Source organism: Phoca vitulina, unplaced genomic scaffold (assembly GCF_004348235.1).
Source record: "Phoca vitulina isolate PV1807 unplaced genomic scaffold, GSC_HSeal_1.0 scaffold18, whole genome shotgun sequence".
NCBI lineage: Eukaryota > Metazoa > Chordata > Mammalia > Carnivora > Phocidae > Phoca > Phoca vitulina.
The window spans coordinates 9,991,751-10,011,797 of NW_022589721.1; the positions used below are offsets into that span (position 1 = coordinate 9,991,751).

Sequence of the window (20,047 nt, forward strand, 5' to 3'; positions counted from 1 at the left end):
AACCTGAGAATATATGGTATTACTAGGAGAAAATCAATTGGAAGGTAGTAGATTTAGTGTTGGTGTCAGCGTTTAATGTTAGGAAACTGACCATATCACACAGTTGTCATAAAGGGAATTCAACCATCAGTTGGAGGTTTGGAAAAGATCTTTAACTGTTCCCGCTATCACTGAGCTTCTAAAACTTAAAGTCATAAGACATCTCCTGGTTTCAAGTTCCTTATTTGAAAATTAATGGACTCCTTACTACATAATCTCAAAAGTCAGATACCTGCATTTTTTAGATTCTTTCATTGCTACATATAGATAGTATGCAATTTTGTAGAACTATGATCTTTGAAAAGAAAAAAAAACAGACATATTTAGTATTAGGGAGCAGAACATTTTTCCATTGGAAAAAAATACTTCAGATTTCTATGGGACTCTAGTAGAAGAACAATGGCATTATTTACTGAGTGTTACCTTTCATTTTCTACCTTGATTATATTCTAACACAATAATAAAAATAAAACAAATGCAATATTCTGTTCATTATCATAATCTTCTAAATTTGTAGTATTTATTTTTACAATAATTTATCTTGTAAGTGTCAGTAGCTGCATTATAAATCTGTGATTAAATCAGATTATAGTTCTTTGGAAAAGTAATTCATTTCTTTTGAGAAAGTAAGTCATCTTATCTTATTGATGGGGGGGTTACTTTTGCCTCATTTTAACTTTTCAACTCTTTTCTACTGTTTGATATCATGATACCTGGATGTATAATTCTTACTTCTTATTTTGAATTAATTGCAATCCTATCTTTATCTTTATACTCAATAAGTAAATTACACTAATAAAATAATTCCTTTAGGTTTTGTTTTGGTTATTAATACTAAGATGTGTGTGGGTTGTTTGATTTAGAGACTATAGCACATCTAACTATTGACAGTGGATTCAATTACCTGGGTATTAAGTAATATAATCAATCATTGGTTAGGAATTTTATTACAGGTCAATATCATGTTAAAGAATGGTGTGCTATTTGTAGTATTTCTATCACAGGGCTAAGAGTTGGGACACCTGTGTGCTAGTCCCAAAAGACATGGGGCAAGTTGTTTGACTTCTCTATTCATTTCTAAGAGATTCATTCATTTATTCTTAAGTATTTAGGTGTAGAATTTGGACCAAAGGGAAAAGGAAAGACTGATGTAATTGGAATACTCTAATTCTATCCCAAATTTAAAATATATATAGAGATTATAAAAACATCCAACTGTGTGAAGAGGATACATTTTGTTCGTTTGCTTGTTTGTTGTTTAAAGGAAATGGTGGCCCCATGAAACGGGGCTAAAGCACATTAAAATTTAACACCTATTTTCTACATTCTATACTGGCAGAACAAAACACTTCTTCAGGACATTTTTAGCACGAAGGTATCTAATCGGTCCCTCCTTCCACATCATCCTTGGAAGAAGAAAGATCAAGAAACTCTACTGACACTGGAGTAAAAGCTAGGCAGTATTTTTGCAGTGTCTCCTTAACTATCTTTCATATAAGATTTACCACTTGATACAAATTTCTGAGAATAGAATTTTGCATTATAAACATTTCTGTAGTATAATTTTTAAAAATGATTGGAGGTATTTTGCAATTAGACCATGTTTCTGGATTATACACTAAAAAGGCATAATAGAAAATTCAGCAACATATTACTAAGTGGCTTCTGAATCTTTGTGAAAAGTATTTTATTTACCAATATGTTAAAAGAAGAAAAATGGTACTGGCCACCATTTAATGAAAAAGGCAGTGGTACAACTAAATATGCTCAAAAGCACTGAAAAGTTCATTTGTAGAGACTTACATACTAGGCATATGTAAGATTCAAAATATTCTCAAATTTAAAATGATGGAATTAAATCAATTAAATGTAGTAAGAAATGATATATATTCAATTCTGAAATTACTTAAAATCTAATGCATTATCCCTTTTAAAATTGATAGGAATAAGTTATATGGTTCAGACACTCTAATTTTTTTTAAAGTCCTAAGCTTTGATTTATGCTACCATGCTGGTTTGTGGCTAGCACTCAATCTTGCATATAGAGTATATAAATATAAATGTATGTGTTGTCCAATTTTTAGCTGAAAGAAAATTTAAGATTATATATTGTATTACTATGCTTAAATTCTACAACAAATTTCAGGTATCAGAACACAGCAAGAGTTTAATAAATGTTACCTATTCTTATCATTGTTATTACCAGTTATAATTTTAAGATCTAATCAGTTTCAGAGGCTAGGAGCTACAATATACTAAAAAATCTTCAACTATTCTGGGTCATGTCTTTTTCACTGTGTATAGATGGTATATAAGTTAAACCATCTACTTTCCCTGGATTTCTATATATATCTATATATATATATCACCCCTAAAGCCTTTGACCAAAATAGTAAATTTAATAAAGATATATAGAAACATCCTTAGATATACAATCATACTAGTTTTTATGAACATAGGTATAGCTATTCAGCATATTTTAAGGCATTCTTGTAACAGGCCCATTTTCACTTTTACAAAAGAAGATTTTGAAGCTATAAAGTCTGAAAGTTTTAATGAGAACAACCTAGACCCTCAATCTTTGAAATCTTATTTTTTAATCATTTCAGATTGAGAAATAAGTGCATTTTTTTTTTTTTACTTGGAAAACTAATAGAGTGACCAGAGTGGAAAGAGACATCATACTTTATAAAATCAATTTCTTAATTTTTACAAATCTGAATTAATTTTGTTGCTTTTTTTAAAGATATTTTTATTTATTCATTTGAGACACAGAGATACAGAGAGAGAGAGCATGAGCAGGGGGAGAGGCAGAGGGAGAGGGAGAAGCAGGTTCCCCGCTGAGCCAGAAGCCCGTTGTGGGGTGGGATCCCAGGACCCTGGGATCATGACCTGAGCCGAAGGCAGATGCTCAACCATCTGAGCCACCCAGGCACCCCAATTTTGTTGCTTTTTTTGAGATAATGGATGACTGAATAATTGGTTGAAAAATTACACAACTAATTATTGGATAAAGACTCTAAAATTTGTATATGGGCTTTCTTTCCTCCCAGAAATGGAACAAATTCAGGAATCCAAAACACTTATGTAGATACCAGCAGATGCACCCGCAATGCTTGGCGTAACAGGTCTTACAGTTATGGCGTGCTGTAAAATGTCAGGATTATAAGAAAAATGTGGGATTTTTTATATTCTCTTTAGGGATTCTTATAATTGGCATAATAAAAGTCACCATATGGGAAGAGTCACCATTGGTATGGTTCATAGACATTTTTAACACTTTTAAAACTGTCTTAACCTTTCATTGTTTTAATCCTCATTTTTCTGATAGCTTCAGAGGAACTTTTAAAATTATCTTTAGTTCTACAATTAAACATTAAGATCCACTCCATTCATTTCCCTAGGCCCTTTTTTGTTTTGATATATTCTTTTGAATAGAAATGATTTTCTATTCATTTTGTTTGTAATTTCTGTTCTCTTGTCATAATTTTCACATTTTAATTTTACTAAGGATAATTTCGCTATAAAATATAACATGAAAAATGATAACATTCTTTTTTTTTTTTAAGTAGGATGCTTAAGATAGCCCTGGTTTTCACATGAGTGCCTTAGGGAATATGAAGATTAGGCAAAACTTCCCAAATAATCTCAACAACAACAACAAAATATACCTGCAGTTTTATTAAAAACAAACAAAAAAAATCCTTTTTCTTATTCAAAATAAATGAAGTAATTTTATGTCCCATATTTGTTTTACATTTGACATCAGAGATCACTATAATGCCTTCTAATATGAAACCAATTGGGAAAGAAACAACTGCTTGAATAATAGTGACCACAGTTAATGAATATCATCAGACTGAGGCAGTGGAATAGATTCATCCACTACAAATTTCATTGGTACAGGGAATAATTTTAAATAAAAAATCCAGGAAAATATTATTACCTTAATAAGTAACAATATTTCCTCATCTCTCTCATTTCAGATTATCATATTTTATCTAACTTCTTCACTGGAAGCCTTGGTATCATTGCCTGGCTTCTGCTTAAAACAAGCGTAGATGGGGAAAAAAAAAAAAAAACAAGCATAGATGGGCTCTGATAGTTATATCTGATGCAGAGTTATACTGCTGAAGAAATGATGTTGAGGCAGCAAAGAACTGATCATAACCCATCTATGTTCTATATTGTCTACATGCCTTTCCAGATCTATCCTCCTCATTTTTTGAGCAGAAGATTGATCTGAATAGGCTACATCCTGCCACATAAATTGTGGCATTGTCTAGAAGGGCTGACACTAACTGGAGGCTTGTCAGAAAAGCAAACTACCAAGCCCCACCCCAGACCTATTGAATTAGAATTTACGGTTTAAGAAGATCCTCAGATGATTCTTATATACATTTAAGTTTGTGAAGCACTAGATTCTATCAACAGGCTCCCTTATTCTCTGGAGAAGTCTACCAGGATGGTGGGAGGGAGGAAAGTTAGATCAGGATGATTCTGCAGGGTCTCTCACCATTACTTTGACTGGAATTGACTAGGACCTTAACTGAAGGTCACTAGTTTTTTCATACCAGACTGATATACATCCCTTCATCCAACATCTCCCTCCACTCATCCCAGTGGTCAGCAATGGTGAAGCCTAACTGCTACTACTCTGCATGACAGCATGATTGCTTATGGCTTCTTTACATCCAGTCATTTAGAAATAATCCCTTTGTAAGGTAAACCCTTATTGAATTAGCCCATGTTCCACTGTTTCCCAATGGATTCTGAAGGATATGTCACTGGTACATGAAAACCATTGGAGATATGTATTAAACATCCCTTAATGTATTTAAAACCACTCTTACACTTCAAAAGGTAACATTTAAGTAAAAATATGGGTGACTGTTGCTCATAATTCTACCATTAGTTGCTTACTTAATTCCTAGGGAATGTTTTGAAGAAGTACATATCTACTCTCTTTTCTAGCAATTTCTTTGCTCCGCCCAAGAAACAAAGAAAATTCACAAGGATAGAGTAGATAAAAAGATAAGTGAGTTGGCTGTACTAAAGTTAGAGAGTAACTGAATTAAGGGTAAACTGGCAAAAAAATATGAGGTAAATAGAAACCCAAGATGAATTGAATGCTATACATTACTTTGGTGTAATTTATACATGAGATCAGTATGGATAGTGTTAAATAAAGCTGAATATATCAGTTGCTTCCATAATTCTCTATCAATATTGCATTAAACTACCCATATTTATTTCTAAGGAATAACCTACCTAAGAAATTTAAAACTTTGTGTTAATTATTTTCTTAATTTGTTCACGCTTTACCTTATATAATTTTTATATTACTAGAGCATATTTTCTTCCTATACCAGATCCAGAAGTGGGCAGTATCATTTATTGGTTGTGTATCTAAAGCACGGGCACTCTATGCCTACCGTTTTTTAAACCACAAAATATCCACTCAAAATGGGATTATTTTCCTCCTTTGCACAGATGTAAAATGGAGAAGTGCTAAGTAGATTTCCCAAGGTCATACACATGTTAGTTAAATACGTTCATTCAATTGACTCTGATACTTGAATCCTAGTGGTTATACCACCTTCTGACTATGGAATAACAGCATTCCATACATTTAATCAGAACTCTCAAATGTATATCCCAGAAAACCACAAATAAATGGGATTAATATATACTATCCTCATTTACTTTTTAAATTAAAGCTTATCATATAAAATTTAAGCAGTCAACAATATCTGACTTTAAGCATGTTTCACTTTAATATGGAATAGAATTGGCTTCATTAACTTAATATTGAATAAAGATATTGATTATTTACTGATAGTGCCAAGTATAGTCCTATGGCTTGAAGTCTCTTAATACTTTATTTTAAAAATGTGAACAGATGAATAAAAAAGGTGTAGCACAAGCCAACTGCTATATGAAATTCAAATCATCCTGTAATCTTTTTAGTTAAACCATCTTTGGCTGCATTCCTTTCTAATGGAAAGTTCAGGAGAGTTGATAAACTTTTTTTTTTTCCTTAATGTAAGCCTTATAAATGAAAAATTTCTAGCCTCTCTGGGATCTAGATAAAAGTCCATCTAGAAATTTGTCACTTTAATCCCATTTGGTATTGAGGAAGAAATGCCATTTGAAGAATATTTTAAACAAAGGAAAATCAACCATCAACACTAAAAAGCAATAAATCCATGATTTAGAATATAAATGATGTAATTGTGAAGAGAAAAATATTCAATGCAATGCACCCCAAACCTAATACCATGCTGTTCTGCCATATATGAAGGTTCTGCTCTTCCTAAAATTGTAAAACTTAATTGTGTGATTTCACTCTGTGCACAGCAGGGCAGCCATATGCTCTAGAAAGCTACATGCAAGAGAAGCAGCTTGTTGCAAAAGTGGGTAAAAATGCCCTGAAATAATTCTGAACAAGATAAAAGTGTCTCTAACATAGGACCATTCCTTCATACTCCAAAAGGCAGAAGAGTCCACTTTGGCACCAACTTGGAGCACAGATAGAAAGTCTAGCCCCTTCAAAATATTTTAACAAGGGAAAAGATTTAAAAGTCCCAAGCATCACATTTACTGTGACCATTATTCACAGGTAAAATAATGAGCTCTGGTAACCATCAGGGGAAATCAGTGACACACAAAACCATTTTCATCTCCAATTTTTAAGCTTTCCTTTTTAATCAATGCAGTATATGTTTTCTTCCTTTGTTTGCCCATTCTATAAAAATGAGACATAGTATGTTAATATAAGGAATAAGCTACCAAGATATATGGTTAGCAATTACTGACAAGCATAACGATGGGGTTGAAAATCAAAAAAAAAAAAATAGCATTTATGAAGACCACTGTTTTGAGATGATAGTTCCAATTAACGTGAAAAGATATATGCCTTCTAAAATATACTCAAAGGAAAACAGAAACACAGGGTCATCAGTAGTTCTTAAAATCTCTTTGCAAAAGAATAACTCAAAATCATGGCTTGAGGGGTAGCATTGGATAAAAATGTTAAAATAGTTACTTGCAAGTTTATCAGTTGTGAAAAAAATGTTTTCATTGCTTAATATTGTCATAACGGTTCTCAGGCATTCAGGGTATTTTTATCTAATACCTTTCTAAAATATATAAACCTATTACTATCAAGTAAATTCTAACATTTATTTTTTCTCTTCTTTCTCCCTTAAGAGCAACTTACTCAACAAAATATAAAAATATATTTACTGGTATGAATAACACAGTTTTGACAATTTTACACATGTGATGAAATGTGGTAATGGAATAGAAAATGAGGATGATAATAAATAATTATGTATTTAAATAAATCAGTACATTTCTAGACATGGATTTTTAAATTGCTACAAATATCAACGCTGAACAGTTTTCCACAAAATAATATAATTAGGAAAAAGTCAAGAGAACAATGGAAAAAAAACAAAAAAAATGACAAGATATTGATAAAGCATGCAATAGTCAATATTTATATGTAATACACTCACCTAAATGTTAATAATACCCTATCTGTTAGATATGTATCTATTTGACCAATATCAAAGTTCTTCCATAAAAAAATCAATAATTAACATAATAAATGAAAGTGTCTTACAAGAATCATATGCAACCAGATAATTTTTAAAAAGTTATAAATCCTCTATTCTGTTATTATTTATGCTAAACATGCATGAAAATCAATACATCACTTAGTCTCATAAAGAAAGACCTGGGAATTCAAGCAGGCAAATGCAACTTTGCCATTTATATAAAATAGAAGATAATGCTTAATTATTCAATCATGAAAATTTTTGATTTGATAATCAAATTTTGTATCCTTTTTTTCACTGGTTTGCTTCCATCTATCAATTAACCTTCCAGAGATTTTGAAACATGCTAAGTAAAGGGAAACTAATCTTTGTGTGTTTTCTTTATTTGATAATACATTTTTTAAAAAATCCTTTCAAGTTATAGAATTTAGCATAAAAATTAAAAGTAATAGATGAGTTAAAATTTGACATGGAAATGCTTTCATCATTTATCCATACATTCATTGATCTTTCCAGTGAAATCATAACTAATATAATCAGCTCAGTCATTCTTGAGAGTTGACAAAATTATTGTCATTAAAGTTGACCCAGGAAATCCATCTGCCCTAAAATATCCCCTCGACTCATGAATTTCCCACCACTAGAGTAATTCTTACAGAATTAAAATATAATTTTACTATATCCTCTGAGGGAGTTTATCAGCATTGGGAATATTTCAAGTGGAGAACAAGATCTCTTGGAGAGTGGACAGAGAGCGGTAGTATTTGACAAGTATTGCTCTCTCTCAATGATAATTATCCTCATGTAAATTCTTGCTATTCAGTGTATCAACATAACCTGTAGTCTTGTTAGAAGTGCAGAACCTCAGATCCCACCCAATTCCACCAAATCACAATCTGCATTTGAACAAGACTGCCAGGTGATTTGTATTCACATTGAAGTTTGAGAAGCATAGTCTAAAACTTAGACTCCCAGTCTCTATCAACTATTATTTGCACCTCTGTATACATTACTAATTTGTCTGCCTGCTCCTATTTAAATTTTTTCTTTAATTTCTTGTTGAAACAAGATCTTAAAGTTACATTAGATAATATCACTTCCCTGCTAAAGACCACCAATGGCTCCCATCTCTTTTAGATTAAAATAAAACTGTTTACCTCGGCCTCAGAGCCTACATGATATGTGGTTTCCACCAGTTTCCCACCTCATCTCTACCCCTCTCCTCCTTGACCACTGAACTCCAGCACACTGGGCTGCCTTTTTCTCAAGCAAAACTCAAAACTCTTTTTAGCTAGTTGTTTTCTCTACCTGATATGCTTTCTCCTGCGATCTTAGCATGGCTGTCTTCTTCCATGATGTTCAGGTCTCATTTTAACTTTCACCTCCTCAAAGAGGCCTTTCCTGCTCTCCAAACTAAGGTAGTCACCCATATATCACATAGCCTGTTTTAATTTTCTTCACCATCCTTGCTACCATCGGGTAGTTTTTTGTTTATTTGCATGTTGTCTTTTTCTCCTCACTTGAATATAAACTCAGTGAAGCAGGGTCTACTCATTTTTGTTCAATGTTATTTACTCAAGAACTGGAAGAAAGTCTGGTGTGTAAGTAACTCAGTAAACATTTGTTGAAGAAGGAAGGAAGGGAAAGGAAGGGAAGGGAGGGAGGGAAAGAGGGAGGCAGAAAGGAAGGAAGATTGCTAAAGAAAAGAAGTGAGAAAAGAAATAGATTGAAAGAAAGAGATGAAGGGGGAGAAAGTCAGAAAGAAAATACAAAAAGGAAGGAAAGAAGAAAAGAAGAGGAAAGAAAAGAAAAAAGAAAAGGAGATCCTGAAGAAAGTAACTCTGTCATCTTAAACTTAAAAAGATAGAATTAGATCCTCAAAAGGAGAGTTTTTAGAATTTAAGGCATATAGGTAGGCATTGGGGTCTGGGAGAAATGTTTATGTGGCTGAGTTCTCATCTATTGAAATAAGGAGAGAGCCTTCTGCAACTTCCTTGGTATTAGTGCTGGCCACATCTATGGTTGTTTTAACATTGGCTATACAATTTGATAACCATAACAATAAGTCCACATCAACTCAAACATCAAGAGGAAATAGAAGATGATGACAAATACATTTAATTAATATATATCTGGATAGATTTATAGACACTTAGGATTAGACGGGGCAGTAACAATCATATTACTGATATACTCTTTGATGTTTAAATGCTTTCTAAATAACTAATTTGTCCATCAAGCTGTGCTTGAATATCTTATTAGTGATTTGGGAATTTACTGCTTCCTGAAACACAAAATCTGTATTTGAACAAAACTCAATGTTAGAAGTCTTCTTTATAAAATTTTTTATCTCCCTGTGGTTCCATACACCAAATTCTACAACCTACGGCCGAAGAAGTTTGATCTCTCTTACATATAACAACGCATCACATATTTGAAGATAGCTATAACTCATTCCCACTCACATATCATATTCATTCTGTAGCAATTCCTTCTCTTAGATGTGACAGCTTTTCTCTGCAGTTTTATCCCTACAATTTTTCCCTTAAAAATTAAGACCATATTCTACTTCTTTTGTATTCATCACATGCTTAGCAAAGAGATAATATGTTCAATAAAACCCTAATATTTGATGGACATATATCAATATCCATAAAGACCTAAGTAACCATCCATAAATTAACTTCTTTATTGTGCTATTGCTTATGAAGATTTAAAAAAAAAACAAAAAGAACATGTTTTAGATTTACAAGTGTATACTCTCTAAAACTATTAATAGAATTTTTGAAAACAGTATTGGTTGCTTACAAGCTGTTGAAAATATTTAAAATTTTACGTGTGGCCAGAAAGCCTATTAGTAGAAGGCATGTAGTAGGCACACAAAAACTATCACTTCAATACAATAAAGTTTTTGTCATATTACATTTTGGGTTTCGTTTTAACAAATTTCAAATATCACAGAATTTGACATCTGAATTAAACTAGAAATTTCAGTTTGTTCGATAGTCTGTTTTCCCTTTTCTGTTAAGCAATGTAAATGTTAAGATGAGCTAACTTGAAAAAATATTGCTTATGATAAAAATGAAAAAAAAAATACTGCTTTTGTTTAGATAAAAACTGCTGACCTAAAATGAAGTTTTATGCTGAATTAACCATTCTTATCTTAAAGGTGAAAATAATAAAGAGTTCTAGTCAAAAACTGATGATTAAAACAGGTTTTCTTCCAGGCTGCTGTTAAAAAGAGGGGGGAGTCTACATCATATTCAATTTTAGTTGAACATAATTTCATATTACTTTGTAAATCAGATTAAAGCTCTGCTTGATCCTATTGATATGATTAAACATACCATTAAACATACTATGGACAAATCGACTACACTATGTCAAAATAAACAGCAGCAATGGCTATAAAATGCTCATAACACATTTGACTCCACAACATGTTATAATCATCTAAGTTAATATTCCACTAGGAAGAACAATAAAAGAGAGTTTATAATTATATATTGATATATACTAACTCTTCAGAAGAATATATCCACATTTTATACTCGAAAACAGCAACTACCAATGCTGCTCATTAACGGCTGACAGAACTTGTCTACATATTGAAAAAAAAAAGAAATATTCTACAATATAAAAGAAAAACAATGTTAAATTAAATTATGTGGAGAAAACACATCCTAGTGATTATTTTTTAAATGACATGACCATAAACTTCTTAAGAAACACCAATTGTGCTTATTATCTATATTACTTTAACGTTAATATCATCTAATACAAGGTTTTGCATATATTAGACCCTTATAAATCCTGAATAAATCAAAGAAAGAATGAATACTAGTCTAGCGATATGAACTAGCTCTTCATACATCCTCTGCCAGGCCACAATTTTCTTTACAAAATAACAATGGTGCATTAGATGAATCTGAAATATCCTAGATAATTCTCAAATATATAATTCTAGAAGTACAGGATGCTCTACTTGTTATGTTTTATTTTTTAATTTTTTTTAAAGATTTTTTTTTATTTATTTGACAGAGAGAGACACAGCTTGAGAAGGAACACAAGCAAGGGAACTGTGAGAAGGAAAAGCAGGCTTCCTGCTGAGCAGCGAACCCGATGAAGGGCTCGATCCCAGGACCCTGGGATCATGACCTGAGCCGAAGGCAGACACTTAACGACTGAGCCACTCAGGTGCCCCTCTACTTGTAATGTTTTAATTATATTATTACATAGGTCCTGTTACCTTAGGTCAACTTTGAGCTGAAATCTCTTAGGGCTGAACTATACTGAACTATAGGGTTAGGGATTATGGGAAAAGATGGTTTAAGTAAATATTAATAAATAATTTCTAAAGAGCTTATAGTTAAGGTTGAAAGTATTCTGGTAAAATTTAAAATATTACTAGATATTATTACATTAACTAATTTTAGACATCTGGGTATTTTGTAAACTAAAAATATCAATTGTTTTTAGATTATTTATATGAATGTAAACTCCTATTTAGCATAGTTGAACACTTCCTGTATTTATTTTTGTATAGACTTCTCATATTTTTATTCAGCACAAGTATCTATTCAAAGCATTTTCAATGCATCTTGTGATAAACACAATTTACTAGTTTGAAACTTTTATTCCTATTTCAAGAACTAGTTCTAAAATCCTGTGTGCAGCCTTCCCTGACTTTTTACATTCAGTGGTAGTCACTCTCCTTACTTCAATAGCATTTCAAAAATACTGTTCTGGTAGTATTTCTCACAGTAAATTTGTAATTACTTTTTTTTTTTTTTTTAAGTTATACAGACTACCTGATCGCATAGCCTGCATTCTTCGTTTTTATACCTCTCCTCTCCAGTACAATGTCATGCACACAATAAGAGTTAAAACTCTTTGGTGAATAATTATACAAGTAACAATAATTAGTATTTGTTGAACACAAGTCAACAACTGTGCTATATTTTTCCACACAGCTAACTATGAGGCAGGTTTTTCCATTACTAAGAAGTTGAGATTTGAGAGTTGAGGTTATTGCTCAAGACCAGATAGCTAACAAGGGACAAGTATAAACTCAGTCTAGTTCTCCAACCTCAGAACTAACTAGCAATGGTGGGCAATTTGGTTTTACCTTTCCACTGGGAGAAAATACCTAAGAATTTTTAGCACTTCCACCCAATACCATGTTTAATCCTCACAGAAACCCTAATGTAATACAATGATACTATTTTACAGATATGGAAATAGAGCTCTGATAGTTCATGTAACCTGCACAAGGTCTCACACATAGTAGGTGGCAAAAGTGGACTACAGTCCAGTCAATAAAAACTGAATTCCCCTTCTGAGGACGACTGGACACTAAGACCACAGGAAACTGTGGTGTGGTGTTAATACACAGTTTAAAGAAGATCTAAACCAACATTGTTTATTAGTATTCTTCTTTCTTTTTTACTTTTTATTTCAATGTCAAGAGACTATTTCTAAATGAAGAAAATTGGAAATGGTTTTCTTTTACTGACTAAAAGTAGAAAGTGAAAAAATATTTTAAGATAATTGAAAGTGAATTAACTGATTTTTTTTTAATTTTATTTATTTATTTGTGAGAGAGAGCGAGAGCACAAGCAGGGGGGAGTGGCAGGCAGAGGGAGAAGCAGGCTTCTCGCTGAGCAAGGAGTCCAATGCGGGACTCCTTCCCAGGACCCTGGGATCATGACCTGAGCCAAAGACAGATGCTCAACCAATGGAGCCACCAGGCATCCCAAATTAACTGATGTTTTAACTATAGTATAATAGGAAAATTAATTGGAATAGTATTCTATAGAGAACTGAAAATATCTTTGATAAACATTCCAAGTTTTTTTCTAATTATTCATTAATTGCATGGCTGTTATTGATAATAAATTAATTAGCTATGCTGATTTACAGTAAGTTAATACATAGATTTTGAGTCCACAGCACAGAAGTACCATGTACCAGATACTATGTGCAGTTTTAGTGTCCGTGTCTTCTTTGTGTTTACAGAGATATTGATGTCAACTCTAAGTACTTAATTGCCTCAATTTATTGAGAATAAATTGGGAACTAGTAATGATCAAAAGATATCACAAAACGAAAATGAAACTAGTGTGACTAAAGAAAAATTATGAAAAATAAACTAAATTATCATACAGTATAAAATAGTATGGACTTGAACACCTCAAAGGAACCTATGCAATCACAATCTCTATCACATATATGCTTTAAATGGTAATGACTTTCAGCAAAATAATATCCATTGCATAACATTAATATTTATTCATATGAAATTTATCAACTTTATAACTTTCTTGGGTTTAACTATAAATATCCTTCAATTTTATAAATGGATAAGAGCTATCAGCAAGACATATTTATATCTAGTTTTATGTTGTGAATTTTGAAGTGGTACTATATAAAAGCAATATATTATTGTGGGTTCATGAGAATATCAATGCCTTTTAGGAATTAAAAACACTGGCAAATTCATATTTATGACAAAATGAAGTCATTATCTTTAATACTGAAATACATAAATATTTGAGTATATTGGAAATTATAATTCTAAGACTTCTAAGAAATTTAGGTGAATGCTTTAGCTGGTCATATTGTAAATATTTATGCATTAGTTTAGCAAATATTATTTAAATATGTCTATGGTTCAGAAGCTGTTCTAGGCACTGGGAATGCAGCATGAACTAGACCCACCCACTCCTTACCTCAGAGAGGTAAATTTTATAGGACAAGCCACAGGGCTAGTGATTACAAATGCAGGAAAAGTACAGAGTACAATGGTGAGTTATAAAAGAAAAACGTAACTTTCTTTGAGGTGACAATTTAAACTAAAATTTCAAAAGGGACTTAGAATGATCTGGTTGAAAGGATGGAAGGACTGGTTCATAAAAGTAGCTTCAAGGAAGAAAAGAACATGATATGTTTGGCCAACTAAAAGAATTTCTGTTTGGCCAAAAAAATATAGAGTGACTGTGAGAGTCATACAGGATGAATTTGGAGATATGGACAAAAGCCAGATCATGGAATCTCCTGTGGGTCATCACCAAATCTTGGTTTTATTCCTAAGGTCATGGAGAAGCCATTGGAAGCTTCAAAGCAGTGGTGTGATGTGATCAGGTTTTAAAGGCAATTCTGACTACATTGTAGAGCATGGAATAGAAGAACAAAGGCTAATTTGTTTTCTCTAAGATAGCTAGAAAAAAATAAGAAATTAGTTTTGCATTATGTTCATTGACTCATTCAAAATGTCAGTTAAATGACTACTGTCTGCATATACCCTGTAACTCTTTCAGTATCTAATCAGCTACGAGCTTTACAAAATTTTCCTTGTACCACCAGATTGATTTCTCTATTTCTTCCACTCTATCTCAGTCTCTTGAAGGAGGGGGTCATCTATTATCTTTATTTTCTAGAACACATCCTGGTACTCAGTAGGCATTCCAGGCATGTCTGGTAAGCTGGAATTATTTTTATAAAGAATACTGCTTTGATGTCAGCCGATTCCAATTTGGAAATTTGGCCCTGCTAAGAGTCAAGTTTTCAAAGTCTATTTTATGTCTGAAAATAAAGCTAAATATTGAGTGTTTTCAAAAACAATATTATTGACATAGGATAATAGGTCTCTTTTATTTCTAACATTTTTTACCCAAAATGTTAAAAGTTTGTGTCTCAAATGTAATAACTAGCTATCTGAAATCACTGAAACAGTTGATTACTGAAGAAGAGTGAGAAGAACCAATTCTAATTAATATAGAGATTTGATAAAAGTATAATAATTTCAGTCACTGAAAAAATAATGTACCATTTAGAATGTTTTCCATACACATAACTTAAACATAAATGAGAAATATTTATTTCAAAAGTAGATGGCACTACCAAATGGCTATTATATTCAGAAACACTATTTTAGAAAGAATATGGGAAAGGATGAAACATGTATTAGCTCTAAAATAGAGTTAGGAGATTATGACAATTGAGAAAATTTGAGCATTGATTTAGAATTTATCAAGGAAGTAATATGCTTAATATGCTTATGAATGTGGTTCAAAATATTAGATTGAGTAATTTTCAAATCATTTTATTGAATGACTACTACTTATTCTTTTTCCAAAATGAATTATTTTTCCTAGTTTTATAAAATATTAATTTGTAACCCCAGAGTTTCTCATATCACTTGTTAGCAAACTTTGACTAAAGCAGTATTTGTATTATTCCTTGATTTATATAATAAACTTATGTTTGAGAATTACCTGTCTTTTATTCAATGGGTTACAGAGGAGTTTGTCAATGTTAGCTCATGCAATTTTCCAAAGAGAGTGAAAAAACTGAAGAGAAGAGGGTTTTTCCTTAATGTTCTAATAATATTTACACTTTTTAAATTTCCTGGTTCTAAGAAAAAGTTTCTACTTGATTAAGCAAATCATAAATTTTATCATGACTCCTATATTCTTAGCAGTGGAAATGTGGTAAGAAAGCGAATAGAGAAGCAAGGTGATGTTGATTCAATTCTTTAAAGGAGACTACTACATGTTAAGAATTCATTTTAGGATGCTTATTAAAGAAAACTAAAGTACCTTCAGTATGGATTTTGATGGAAATGAGCTTCTGAGATATTTTCTGTATGATTTTCAACCAACTTATGGAAAGTTGTCTTGATTTTTCTCCTTCGTGTACACTAAGTACAGAATGCTTTCCATTACTTACATCATGCTCTGTATAAACCATGCCCAACCATGCTACATAAACCATAACCAGTTTGGAGAATATATGATGATGAGTTGGAAATAGAGTTGGAGTAGGTATTTTGTATTTGAAACATGTTCAATTAATATTTCCACCAAAGCATATATTGATATAAATGAAGTCCTTTTATTTTTGACTCTACACTGATTTTTTTTTCATGAACTTCTCAATGAAACTTGCTACCAAGAAACAGAAAAATACTCTTGCTACACTTCCTAATTTTGTAAAAGGTAGGCTTATGTTAATTAACTAGAAAATTACCAACATATGATTTGGCCTTTTTTCTATAAAAATTAGAAAGTTAATGGATATTTAAATTTGGATCCATAATCTCAATGAATAGCTGTTACCTCTTCAAAATGAGAAATCTCAGTACAATGATATAGCTCAGACGATAGGTAATTTAGATATAGAAGAGCAAGCTTTATAAAATAATCACCAGATAGAATGTTTCCATTTTGCCCAAATTATCTATTTTCTTAATTGTTAAATAGCATCTGTGTAACATAAAAATTTCATGCAAATACTGAAAATTACTACATAGGATAAATCATCAATGTGTAAATATGTCACACTTATTAATAGATACTGGCTATTTTATTTTCAAATTATCTCGACATAACTGGCATGTAATATGCAATAGATATTTAGTACTTGTTTTATTATTCCTTTTATGCTTTCTTTTCTTTCTACTTTACCCCCACCCCCACCCAATATTTGTATTTCACTTTTTTTTTTTTAATTTTTGTGCTTTCAAATTATTCACATTTTGGCTATTACTATCTATATTTTTCAGCTACTTTAAACTTTTTCTTTTGCTTCCTACATCTTGGCTCTCTTTCAGCTCATTCTCTAATTAGAATCATTACCAAAATATAGCTTTGGCTGTAACTAAATGGGCACAAGTAAAATAACATCCAATACCTCTATGAGTAACAACTGCAAGCTCTTTAGTTCTTTCTATCTGTTCAGCATTTCTTGGTCTTCTCCTTGTACTTTGTGTATCTGCTTGATGAGGAGAGAGCCCGTCCTTGGACGTGTTGGGGTCCAGACCTGAATTTCTGAGATTCGTAACTTGCACTCGCTGTTCCTCGGAAAGTCTATGGATGGTGACAGCTGTAACACTGGATACAGTAACATCTGCAGATGTGCTAGCAACAGCAAAAGCACCAGTGGTAGTCCTGTTATGCTCCTCTAACTCACCAGTGGAGGTAGTGTGGGCCAATGTAGAAGAACCTGTGGGACACAGTAGCACTAGATGCTAACTTTTTCTTTTAAATTTTATTTTTTCTGATAAGTTTAATAAATTATATTCCCTTCTATTACCTTAAGGATAATCAACATGAAGAGGCAAAACACAAACAGGCCACTAGAATGTGAAGTAACCAGATCGCATGATTGATTGCTTTTTATCAATCAACCTATGAATAGATATCACACACAAATATACCACATTTTTAACTGTAACACATTAGGGGGGAAAAGGCAAAATTGTAAACCCTTTATGTGGTCCTGAATCAATCTTCTTTGTTATTTATGTACAGATGAATATTAGCAACGAATGCCTGGCAAGTGACAAATTTTGACAGAATGGGTAACTGTGTAACCACACTTTTCCCAAAAGTATGCTTTGAATAGTCTGTGCCATATCTCTTCATAATTTCTGGGAAAAATATCAAACATTTCTATTTTAAGGTAAGCAAGTGAAGGAGAATTTAAAATCAAAGCCAAAATTAAAACAAAATGATTAAAAAAATAAAACTCTGAAGTAACTATTCTATGTAAATGTCTATCTTAACCTTGCTTGCCAGAAAACAGCCACATGATAAAATATTCAATGTCATGAGCTATACATGCTTTAGACTTTAGTGGATTGTTTTTGGAAGCTGGGTAATATTTTTCACTATTTTAAAGTAAAAGTTGAGATTAACCAATTTTCAACTAATTAAAAGTAAACAATCATATTTAGAAATGATTGAAATTAACTAATAGCTTGGAACTTTTATTCATGCAAAACTAGCTTTAATAAATGGTTGAGAATATCCAAATATCTCATAAGCATTTCATGGCATATATTTCTCTACATTCTTAACCTTATTAAGGTTTCACAGTATTTTAAAAATAGATTTTAAAGGTGCCAAATTAGGGTTTTCTTTTTCTTTTCACTTAAACCTTCTTAAAAGATTGTCCATGGTAGTACATAATTCTTACAAAATGAAAAAAAGTAACCTTATAACAGAAGTATGAAATGGAATGAAGATATATTCAAAAAGATCTTGACATCTAAAATGCTTAACAAGAAAAAAATACTGAATTTTGGAAGTACAGCTACTAATTAAGAATAATCATCAGGTCCTGGTTAGAAAACTTCTGAGTATTTTTTAAGGCCAATGAGTGGTTTGTTTTCGTATATTTGCCTTCTCAATAAACTGCATCTTGAACTCCTATCCACAAAATATAATTAGATATTATAAACAAAAATACACAGGAATATTTTAACCATTCTGCAAGAGGAAAATAATTTAGCCACTTAATGTGGTTTGGGCATGCTCTGCTTTTTTTTTTTTTTTTTTTTTTCCCTCTTGTGTTGCAGGCAGGTGGCTAGTAGGGCCGGTAATTCTGATTTCTGCTTTAAAGCGAAAAAGGAAGTCAAACATGGGGTCCTCTCATTCATAAGCAAACAAAGGGACACATAACTGCTACTAATTTTGCCAACCTAAATTGTTTTACCTTGGTTAATTTGATTGAAAAATTCAAAAGAATTAAATTATTGTATTTTGAGGGAGCCAAAGGTAAATGAGGTATGACAATTATGAGATTATTTTAAAGACCTTTAATATACTCTGAAACATCAATCAGGAAGAAGTTGCTATTGAATATTTATCCAAGTCACTTTGTGAAGATTATGATCTCCTAAATCCATGTTGATTATGCAAATTGGCCAGTAACATTTACTAAGCTAATATTTAGTAAGATTTTTCTTTAATCACATGATTAAGCAATAACTATGCTTATAATACTAACATTTAGTAATTAACCTCATGGTAAATCAGACATTTGAAATGCCCATGTGCTTATTACTATAAAAACAATCACTTGATCCATATTATCACCTGGGGAATTTAACTGAAACTTCCACTTTAGAAAGGAAGTATAAAATCAGGGAGGATGAAAAACTAATACTTTAAAACTTTGCATAACTGTACCATAATTTCCAGGATTTAAATTTTAGTTTAAAAGAGGAAACCACTTAACTATAAACCTATGTTGCAAAATACAATCTAAAAGTATGAAAAAGAATTTGTACTCTATCTCACATCTCAATGTTCTAACCTTACTCCACTGGATAGCTATTTATTATATTCCATCACTGAAGTCATTACAGTTAATCACAAATAATCTCTTGTGTTTGGGTCAGTAATTCTGGAATAATTATTGGGAATGTGTCTAGGTTTCTTCTGTAACTAATCCAAGACCTATAGACCAATTCCAAACACACATTTTCTTGAAGACAACAAGATAAATACAGGTCTTGACCAAATTTGAGAGTTAAAACTGATCTTTCTTAGCTGTTAGATCCAGGATTTGCTAGCAATTCCAGACCTAAAATCTTCAGTAATAGAACTCCACTTCTCGTTAACGGTGGTGGTGATTCAGTACAATCCTCTTAGCCT

The 20,047-nt window shown here is 31.8% G+C and overlaps 1 protein-coding gene across 7 annotated transcripts in view; it reads right to left on the bottom strand.

Annotated features, from left to right (window-relative positions):
- Window positions 1-20,047, bottom strand: part of CSMD3 (CUB and Sushi multiple domains 3) — a 1,192,082-nt gene that overhangs the window by 694,627 nt on the left and 477,408 nt on the right. For 4 of the 7 annotated variants that reach the window (XM_032415692.1, XM_032415694.1, XM_032415693.1 and 1 more), the window contains exon 7: window positions 17,298-17,609. The exons of the other annotated variants lie outside the window; for them this stretch is intronic. In XM_032415692.1, the coding sequence (XP_032271583.1) occupies window positions 17,298-17,609 (312 nt within the window). The remainder of the gene's footprint in view (window positions 1-17,297; window positions 17,610-20,047) is intronic. 7 annotated transcript variants of the gene reach the window in all.